Source organism: Electrona antarctica (assembly GCF_951216825.1).
Source record: "Electrona antarctica genome assembly, chromosome: 22".
NCBI lineage: Eukaryota > Metazoa > Chordata > Actinopteri > Myctophiformes > Myctophidae > Electrona > Electrona antarctica.
In genome coordinates this window covers 39,258,747-39,269,694 of record NC_136805.1, presented here as the reverse complement: position 1 = coordinate 39,269,694, position 10,948 = coordinate 39,258,747, and the positions used below count along the sequence as shown (strand labels likewise).

The following is a 10,948-nucleotide window of genomic DNA, read 5'->3' as shown; positions in this document are numbered from 1 at the left end:
TGGTGGAGTGTTGATTTTGTCGACTGAAACTAAACGGAGAATGTTCGTCGACAACCTTTTTTTTCACTGACAAAAACGAAATAGAAACTGAATGAAAACTTAAGCTATGATGACTAAAGCTAAGACTAAATATATCGACAATTTTGTTAATGAATAATTTTACAAGCTGAAAATAGCCCGATCTACAAGCGTAAAATCAGCCATTACGACGGCATCGAGGCCCGCCAAAATACATTTTCAGTCGACTAAATCAACCGCAGATTTAGTCGACTAAAATCTCATGACATTTAGTCGACTAAAACTAGACTTAACACTAAAACATTCCAGGGGGACTAAAATGTGACTAAAACTAAATGAAAACTATTCAAAAGACTATATGACTAAAAACTTAAAATCTAACTTTTGCTGCCAAAAACAACACTGTATAGTGACTTCACACAAAGGAAGGGAAACAAGCTGCACTGTATCAGTTCACCTACAACACCATCTGCCCTGGCCTGGCTTTACTCTGTGATGTAATCTGTGGTGTCTTTACACACTCAATCTGACCTGGGTGGTGGTGGGTGGGGGGACACCAGACGGACGGATGAGAGGATTATACACTTCATAATAGAATTCACCTACAGTAATATGTGAGAATATCTGTTAAGCACTCCCCCCCCCCCCCCCCCCCCAAGTACAAATTTAGACTAAAATAAAGCCGACCTACGTACAAGTATATACAATATATACGTTTCGATGTGACACTTTGTGAACTTGTAGATCTTGCTATTTTCACTCTTTAAAATTTTCTTTTTAGCTTTTTTTTTTTTTTTATAGCCAGAAAAGGTTCTGGCTATAATGACATGCCCAAATTACGGTTGGGGAACGATTCATTTGAAAGGAAACAGATACAGAATCAAGAAAAATCACATGGAAAATGTCTTAAAAAGGCATAAATAAAAAAAAAATCATCCAGGTTCCGGGTACCAGGTTTGAAAAGTAAAAGGCCTTTATCCCATTCTGGACGGGAACCCGTTTTGGTGTTTTAACTAAAGCATTATGTTATACTTTAGCTATTGAAAAATAGCAGATCTACAAGTAGGTCTGCTATTTCTTTTTAAATCGTGAAAATGCGGCACAAATCTTTGAATATATATTCTTTCAGAAGACTTTTTTATTTATTTCGACGTCAGGTCTAAAATGGGTTAAAAAGGCATAAAGGCATCCAGGTTCCGGGCACCACCAGGTTTGAAAAGTAAAAGGCCTTTATTAGACTTGGGCTATAGAGACACCAACGCGTGTCGCCTTGCACCGTATCCAGGTTGGTGGATACCGAACCCAATCACATTGCAAGGAACACCAAACGGATATTGTTTGTAGGAAACGCAGGATTGTTACTGGAAGCCGGGACTCGTCTGTCTGTCCGTCTGTCCGTCCGTCTGTCCGTCTGCCTTGTCTTTATTTTTTATTCATTCGGAACCTACATTTAGCTGCCACCAAAGTAGCAGCTGCTCTTGCCCGGCGAGAACAAACACGTAACACAACTCAATAAAAAAAACATGTACAATCTTGCTAGACGATAAAAGTAAAGTAAAAAAACTAAGCGTGCACTATCCATTAAATTACATCCAATCGAGGTTATTCAGGTCAGTTAATTAACCCATTTTGACCTGAGATCAGATTCTAAAAATGTCTTCTACATCCTGACAGTTTTCTGAAAAAGCTATGTTTCTATGTCAGTCGTTCTTCGATTTTACAAAAATAGCAGACCTACAAGCTCGTAGCGCGCCACCTGAGCGTGTAGATCTGCTATTTTTCAATAGCTAAAGCATGACATAATGACACCAAAAGGGGTTCCCGCCCAAAATGGGTTAATTAAAGGGGCATTCAGTGATTTGGGTGATTTGGAAACCCCCCCCCGATCCGCCCCGGTAACAAGATGTGCACATGCACGCACTACAGTGGGGGGGGCACGCAACAGGCCAACGTCACGCAACACCAAGGCCCGCCCCCGCTCAATCATGATTGGCGGAAGGCCCCTCTCTATCCTGATTGGATGAAGGCTTTGCCACCTAGCCAAAAACAAAACCTAAGGTTTTTTTTACCCCAGGGGTTAACTGGGGACAGGGAGGAACTCCTTATATGGTCAGCACACTCTATAGTAGGGAGGATTATCGCAACAAAGCAAAAAAAGAAGTGATATTTGAATTAAGTGAAATCACTGAATATACCTTTAACATTATATTAATATTCTGTCTGTCTGTCTGTCCGTCTGCCCCACACAGCCTCGCCGCCGCCCAATGACAACGAGGAGCGAGTGTTCCGCGAGCGCATCGCGCCTCGCCGGCGCCAGGGGGCGGTCCGACGGCGCGTCCATCAAGTTAACGGACACAAGTTCATGGCCACCTACCTGAGGCAGCCCACCTACTGCTCCCACTGCAGGGACTTCATCTGGTGGGTGGACACACGCAGTAACGCACGCACGCACGCACGCATGCACGCACGCACGCACGCACGCACGCACGCACGCACGCACGCACGCACGCACGCACGCACACACCACACACATAAAGGCCTGACTAACTCTATACCTTTGATGTGAACCCACAGGGGCGTGCTGGGGAAGCAGGGATACCAGTGCCAGGGTGAGTGATGATCTCTGTCGGAGTGATTTCCAACCTGTGGGCCCCCAAATAATTGTTGTAATAACTGTTGCTGCGTTCACACTGGCAACTACGAAGCTACCAGCGACGTTAAGATTGAGATACAAAGTGACGCCTGACGTTTGCTTTGTACAGTGGCTGCAACAGAATCCACGAAAAAGCTACCATCCAAGTTGAGCTGGCTTCAATTGCAGCTACAAAGCTACAAAACTGAGTGTTGTTTGACAATTTCCACTCGCCTTCTCTCTTCACACGACCAGCTCAGTGGCCTTGTGGTTAGAGTGTCCACCCTAGGGGGCACGGTGGCACAGTTGGTAGTGCTGTCGCCTCACAGCTAGAAGGTCCTGGGTTCGATTCCCGCTCGGGAAGCTGTGGGTGCTGGTGGCGTGTTTCCTCCTCCGCGTCATCAGTGCCCATACCCGAGGCGGGGTTGGCGAAAGGGCCTTTCTGTGTGGAGTTTTTCTATGTTCTCCCCGTGTCCCCTAAGGTAGGTACCCTCACAAAAAACATGCAGTAATCCTGGTCACTAAACTGCCTCCCCCTGGACAGCCGGGGCGCCTGATGGAGGGGAAAGGAACTGGTTGGAATAACGTGTTCCTTCCACGCGCTACGTCCAACCAGGGAAACTCCCCCCTGTCAGGTGTAAAGGAGCAACTTGGACACTCAGGCATGAAGGAAGCATGAGTTCAAGTTGCTCTCCCCATGTCCCCCATATATGGGGACTAGGTTGGCGGAGGGTGTGTAGAGCCCAGGATCACATTAGTTAATTGACACAGGGGTGAAAAATGGGTTACAAAATCGTGGGATAAAAAATATTAAAACAAAAGAGTGTCCGACCTGAGACTGGGAGGTCGGGATTCAATCCCCGGCCGGGTCATACCAAAGACTGTAAAAATGGGAACCTGCTTGGCACTCAGCATCATGGGTTGGATTGGGGGTAAGTCCCTGCGACATACTAGCGTCATGTCCAGGGGGTGTACTTGTATATCAAGCTGCCTCACGCTACAGAAACAGGAGATAGGCTCCTGCCCTATATGGGCCTCATGGCTCGACAAGGCTACTACTCTCTCTTCACACAATTCCTGCTAATTATTTCCACCATGTTCTTTGTGTAACCCCCAGGCTTTATTATTTCCCTTTATATTTTTACCGCTTTTTTTTTGGATTGTATGCTTGACTTCGACGGTTGATCTTTGACAGGCGTGGTGTTGTTGGGTTGCTTTTTGTATAGCTTTGTATCATTTACTGCTGCCAGTGTGAACAGCTTTTAACCCATTTAGGCCTGACGTCGAAATTTAAAAAGTTTATTCTAAATCCTCCAGTTTTCTGAAATAAATATTTTCAGGATTTTTCAAAAATAGCAGACCTACAAGCTCGTAGCGCGCCACTCGGTGGCGCGCTACGAGCTTGTAGATCTGCTATTTTTCAATAGCTAAATTATAACATAATGTTTAAAACACCAAAAGGGGTTCCCGCCCCAAAATGGGTTAATGACGCCGGGAATCCAATCGATCGATTGATCAATTCAAATAAAACATGCTCTGGAAATGTATGTACGAGCCATCTGAAACAGTGCTTCTCAAAACCTTTCTTGTTGTTAGCGATGCACCGATGCGGTGTTGTTTTTGGCAGCAAACTTAGATTTTAGTTTTAGTCATAGTCTCTTGAATAGGTTTCATTTAGTGTTAGTCACATTTTAGTCACCTGGAATGTTTTAGTGTTAGTCTAGTCTTAATCGACTAAAAATCATAAGATTTTAGTTGACTAAATCTACAGTTGATTTAGTCGACTAAAATTTATTTTGGCGGGCCTTTTTTTTTGTGTTTTTACACTTGCTGAAAATAGCCGATCTACAAGCCGTTGTGAGCTTGTAGATCTGCTATTTTCAGCATGCAATAGAGTGTAAAATGACTTATACGGGATCTTTTGTGTGCTTGTAGAGCTTGTAAATCGGCTATTTTCAGCAAGTGTAAAAACAGTCATTACAACGGCATCAAGGCCCGCCCGCCAAAACACATTTTAGTCGACTAAATCAACTGTAGATTTAGTCGACTAAAATCTCACGATATTCAGTCGACTGTCTAAAACTAGACTAACACTAAGACATTCCGGGTGACTAAAATGTGACTGAAAACTAAATGAAAACTATTGAAGAGACTATGACCTAAAAAAAAGAAAAACATTTTTGCCAAAAACAACACTGTTGTTGACCACCAGCTCTCCCTACGGGTGAGACATAAGTGTTGTACAATACATACAATGCACGCTGGTGTTTGTTGTTGACGCTGTTGTTTGAACCAACCCCCCCCCCCCCCAGTGTGCACGTGTGTGGTCCACAAGCGCTGCCATGAGCACATCATCACCAAGTGTGCGGGGATGAAGAAGCAGGAAGACGCGACAGAGGAGGTGCGCACGCAACGCACGCACCACACGCACCGCACACAACGCACCGCACCGCACGCACGCACGCACACACGCACCGCAACGCAACGCACCGCACGCACGCACGCACTGCACGCACGCACACACACACACACACACACACACACACACACACGGAGGGTGGGTTTAATGCTCACATAGTACCTGCATAAACTACTGTACAGTAATTGTCTCCACCAGGCCGAAGGCATGGGGAGAGAGTATGTTTTGCACTCCGTCCGTGTGTGTGTGTGTCCGTCCGTGTGTCCGTCCGTGTGTGTGTGTGTCCTTCCGTCCGTCCGTTACCAGCTAATCTCCGGCACCGTTAACCCGGTCGATGCCAAACTTTGCACACACACTCCCTGGATGCCAACGATGAACCTCTGCCCCGCATTTTCCAGAACGGCCTGTTATAGCGCCACCATGAGGCAGCTTTTCACATTGTTTACCTAAAACTGCACCGATCTGTGTGAAACGTTGCATGCACACTCCCTAGAGGCCAAGGACAAACCTTTGACCTGCATTTTCCACATCTGCCTTTTATAGCGCCACCAGGAGGCCGAATTTTGTAAAACACATTTTTGGATATTACTCCTCCAGATTCTGTCCAAAAATCTCAAAAATCGTTACACAGTATCTCTATGGTCATGTGCTCAAGTCGGATCTGTCCCATATTTCATATTCCATCCTAATTGGCTATAATTGGCTTTCACAGTTTGCAAGATTGCCCCGTTTTGAACAAAAGCCTCAAATCATGAACGCAGCATGCAATTTACGTCAAATCTTTCACACATTTTCTTACTAGGCTGAGGAATATATCCCACCCTTTTCACATTGGCCTGTTATAGCGCCACCAACAGGTTGATTTTTGCAAAACACATTTTTGGAACAAAATGCCTCAAATCATCCAATTGCCATCAAAGGCAAACATATTACTTATTTATATTACTCCTAAACATTTTGCCAAACATCTCACACAGTCCTATCCTCCTGGTGGAGACCTGTGCCCAGAAGGGCACTTTTTCTAGTTATTCTGTATATTTGTCTTGTACATGTAATTCCATACGTATACTAGAGTATAATATATTCCGTACTTCTGCGCACAAAATCCCTTGCTTAGTGTTTTCTATAATGTGTGCGTGTGTGTGCGTGTGTGTGCGTGCGTGCGCCCCTGTGTGTGTGTGTATGTGTGTGCGTCCCTGTGTGTGTGTGCGTGTTTGTCTCCCCCTACAGGTGGGCTCCCAGCGGTTCAGTGTCAACATGCCCCACAAGTTCAGCATCCACAACTACAAGGTCCCCACCTTCTGTGACCACTGTGGCTCCCTGTTGTGGGGCCTCATGAGGCAGGGCCTGCAGTGCAAAGGTGTGTGTGTGTGTGTGTGTGTGTGTGTGTGTGTGTGTGTGTGTGTGTGTGTGTGTGTGTGTGTGTGTGTGTGTGTGTGTGTGTGTGTGTGTGTGTGTGTGTGTGTGTGTGTGTGTGTGTGTGTGTGTGTGTGTGTGTGTGTGTGTGTGTGTGCGTGTGTACGTCTGTAATCCACGTAACTCGAGAACCGTTCGCCCCACCGACTTCAGATTCGACGGTCCCCACCACAGGGAGTGCAGTGCCCGGTGTTAAGTCGGTCGGACCCATGGTTGTCCAGAACCGCCCCAAAAAGGCCTCTGCCCGGACTCTGGACAGGGCCCCTCCCCCCTGCCCAGTGTCCATATTATGGAGTATTTTCTTTTTTGTATTTATTTATTCAGCACAGTATAAAAACAATACAGTGAACATACAAATATAAGATGGGTAAAGTGCTAGGCTGAGGCAAAAAGCCCAAAGGGCTTATACGAGGCCTCTATAGAGCGTCACAGTCCCGCCCCCTTTCATGACGACGCCATGAGGCCCAGGAAATGATTCCCAATGCATTTTTCCCATAGACATTTCAAAAAGTATTTATTTGAAGACCTTTTAAGCGTCGTACAAAGCCAACTCGAGTCGAGTCGTGACAAATCATGACAATAAACACAATATTTTGGACCAAACAAATAATTACAAAGAAGAAAAACAAGAAGAAGAGTGTTGTATCCTGCCATTTTCTTCTTTCTAATTATTTGTTCGGCCCGGAAAAATTGTGTTTGTTGTCATGATTTGTCGCAACTCGAGTTGGCTTTGTACGAGGCTTAAAAGGTCTTCAAATAAATACTTTTTGAAATGTCTATGAGGAAAATGAACGGGGAATCATTTCCTGGGCCCTGGTAGGGGGCGGGACTGCGACACTCTATACCTATGTAAAACACAATGAAAGTGTGTAATTGGCTGCCGACCTCCATCTGAAAATATGTTGTTCCAGGGACCCCCCAGAAGCAAAGATTTGAGTTAAAAACGTTCGCTCTGAAAGAATATATATTCAAAGATATGCGCCACATTTCCGCGATTTTTCAAAAATAGCAGACCTACAAGCTCGTAGCGCGCCACTCGGTGCCGCGCTACGAGCTTGTAGATCTGCTATTTTTCAATAGCTAAAGCATAACATAATGCTTAAAACCCCAAAAGGGGGTCCCCGCCCAGAATGGGTTAAAAGTACCATTTTCCACGTGTCTTTTGGTGCAGTGTGCAAGATGAACGTCCACAGACGATGCGAGAGCAACGTGGCGCCAAACTGTGGCGTGGACGCCCGGGGAATCGCCAAGGTCCTGGCCGACCTGGGAGTCACGCCGGACAAGATCTCCAACACGGCACATCGCAGGAGGAAGGTAAAGCCAAAAATGTCTCAGTTTTCTGAAAAACGTATGTTTCTATGTGTCAGTGGTGCTCTAGACCTGCCCATGCACTGTGGAGGTCTAGAGGTTTGAATCCACCGCGGCGCGTCCACCGTGGTTGGCCAACAGTGTTGGCCCGTGTTCGGGGGGGGGGGGGGGGGGGGGGAGCCGGGGCAAGGGAGGGTGATATTTGTCACCGCTAGTATGTAACATGTCCCGCGATTGTCATTTTAATCCACCCAAAACATACTTTTTGTCTAACAGTCTGTCTAACAGTCTGTCTGTCTGTCTGTCTGTCTGTCTGTCTGTCTGTCTGTCTGTCTGTCTGTCTGTCTGTCTAGTTGACTCCAGGGCAGGACCCTCCGCAGTCACCTCCTGAAATCACTCAGAATGACGAGGACCGTTTCACCCAGCCAGCTGTCACCACCTCGCCCTCACAGCAAGGTTAACACACACACACACACACACACGCACACGCACACACACACACACACACGCACACGCACACGCACGCGCGCGCACGCGCACGCACACGCACACGCACACGCACACGCACACACACACACACACATTAGAGACCTGCACACAGGCTCTGAAACGGAGACTTAAACTTTAATGTCCTCGGAAGGGAAGGACAGCCACAATTTGAGGCACAGCACATGATAGAACATACTGTAATAATGGACCAATTAAAAGCAAATATCGGGGGCACGGTGGCACAGTTGGTAGTGCTGTCGCCTCACAGCTAGAAGGTCCTGGGTTCGATTCCCGCTCAGGACGCTGGCGCCTACTTACTTACTTATGTGGTCGGTTAAGACTGGCTTCTGCGTGCGGTTAGGGTTAGGGGTAGTGGTAGACTTATTAACCCATTTAGACCTGAGGACAATTCTACAAATGCCTTCTAAATCCTGACAGTTTTCTGAAAAACCCTATGTTTCTGTGTCAGTCGTTCTCAAACATTTTCATGTCAAGGACACCCAAAACGATATGTAATTGGCCACCGACCCCCATCTGAAAATATGTTGTTCCAGGGACCCCCAGAAGCAAATTTGTCAGTCAAAAAACGTTTGACTTACACATTTGAAATAATATATATTCAAAGATTTGCGCCACATTTTCATGATTTTCCAAAAATAGCAGATCTACAAGCTACAAGCTAACTTATAACACCAAAAGGGGTTCCCTGGTTAATGTGGCAAACTACTGGGTTGTGCTGGGCTACTATAAGTAGCCTTGCCAAGCCATGAGGCCCATAGGGCAGGAGCCTATCTCCTGTTGTTGTACAAGTACACCCCCTGGACATGACGCTAGTATGTCGCAGGGACTTACCCCCAATCCAACCCTTGATGCTGAGTGTCAAGCAGGGAGGCATTGGGTCCCATTTTTGGTATGACCCGGCCAGGGGCGGACACTCTAACCACAAGGCCACTGAGCTGGTATACTGGGCTACTATGTCCTATGTTTGGGTCCTGCGTGACCCAAACTACTGAAAGTAGCCAATCTTCTTGTTAGATTCTTCATGAAAAAAAATGAATTAATTAATGATTATTATTATTTTTTTAATGTTTTGAAATAATAATAATTAAACACAAGATGTAGGATAAAGGGGACCCATAAAAATGTGTCCGCAACCCACAATTGGGTCCTGACCCAGTGTTTTGGGAACCAGTCATCTATAATAAGACCAAAGATAATGGCCTCTGCTCCTCCGTCACCTCCTCCTCCATCTCTCCTCTCCTCTGATATGGTCTCTGCTCCGTCACCTCCTCCGTCTCTCCACTCCTCTGATCCCAGATGGAGTAGTGAGTGGAGTGGAGTGGGCCGGCTGCTGGTGGAGCCGAGCGAGCGAGCGGCTTACAAAGTCTAAAATAAATCTTTACCCATTAGCTCTCCTCTCCCCTGAGGAGCCAGCACTGTTTCCCTGTCCTTGTGAGGACATTTTGGTTCTCATAAAGATATAGCTTCACGAATACACACACGTGTACTGTGCACGCACACGGACGCACACACACACACACACACTCGATGCACTCTGAAGTATAGTTCTGCAACTGTCGTCTATCTTTTTTGTCATTATTCTATCCATGACTTTATACTATAGGCTATAGACTTTTTTCACTATATTACTATAAAAAGATAGCATTTTTGGACTTAAGTATAAGTTTCCACCTGACAGTGACAATATCTGAAAAACAGAAAACAAACAAAACGCATTCATCAAAAATCCTCACCCTGTCTGTTTCGTTCCACCAGGTAACAAGCCTGTTAACGATGTAGGCGTGTGTTTCTCTGACCACCCATGTCAAACATTTTGATAATATATCGTTTCTAGACTGATGCTAGGTTCTTTTAACCTGACTCCGCCAGATGGGGCAGCAGAGAGTACACTGGGTTCCCCCCTCCTGCTCCAGCTAGAGGCAGGATCAAGGCAGCACTGTGTATGCCTTGATCCCGCCTCTAGCTGCCGCTGATTGGCCAGGTCGTTTTGTGGCCGGGCATCAAGTCTGCCTGAGAGTTCCCAGATGGGAGCAGGAGGGGGGAACCCAGTGTACTCTCTGCTGCCCCATCTGGCGGAGTCAGGTTAAGGTTCTTTGGGTTTACTTGTGATCCTAGTTTACGGAGAGCACCACTAAAGTTTGCGATCAGGAATCGTTAAGGAACCCGAATCGATCCCAACCTTAGACACTGTCTGTGATTTAGGTTGACCATCTGAATGGTCTATAGATTCTCCGTCTAAATCAAGTTGTAGTGGGTGAGGATCGGCTGAGTCGCAGGCACGGAGAACATCATGTCAACACCATGACGTATTACATACGTTCATACATTCTGAAGTTTATTACAATTTACAATTTAGGCATTTAGCAGACGCTCTTAATCCAAGGCGACTTACATAAGGAAAGAACTAAAAAGCATGGCAAATTTGGCAATACATCACATACATAAAAAGTAGTATTCATGTAACATGCGTAAGCTAAGAACGTAACAGTGGAATCTCTATATAATGAAACTATACATATAAACTATACATATATACTATAGTATACTATACATAAATACTATAAAGTGCTATGACTACATACGTACAATGCAATTGTAGTGCTGTCTACAGTACATCACATGCTATAAAATCTGTATAAAATGCT

The 10,948-nt window shown here is 45.7% G+C and overlaps 1 protein-coding gene across 1 annotated transcript in view; it reads left to right on the top strand.

Moving 5' to 3' along the window:
* The window catches only part of prkcea (protein kinase C, epsilon a), a 69,738-nt gene that overhangs the window by 37,543 nt on the left and 21,247 nt on the right, over positions 1-10,948 (top strand). Inside the window, exons 3-8 of the mRNA XM_079492697.1 lie at positions 2,268-2,436; positions 2,593-2,627; positions 4,963-5,051; positions 6,300-6,429; positions 7,657-7,799; positions 8,147-8,249. Coding sequence (XP_079348823.1) covers positions 2,268-2,436; positions 2,593-2,627; positions 4,963-5,051; positions 6,300-6,429; positions 7,657-7,799; positions 8,147-8,249 — 669 coding nt within the window. The remainder of the gene's footprint in view (positions 1-2,267; positions 2,437-2,592; positions 2,628-4,962; positions 5,052-6,299; positions 6,430-7,656; positions 7,800-8,146; positions 8,250-10,948) is intronic.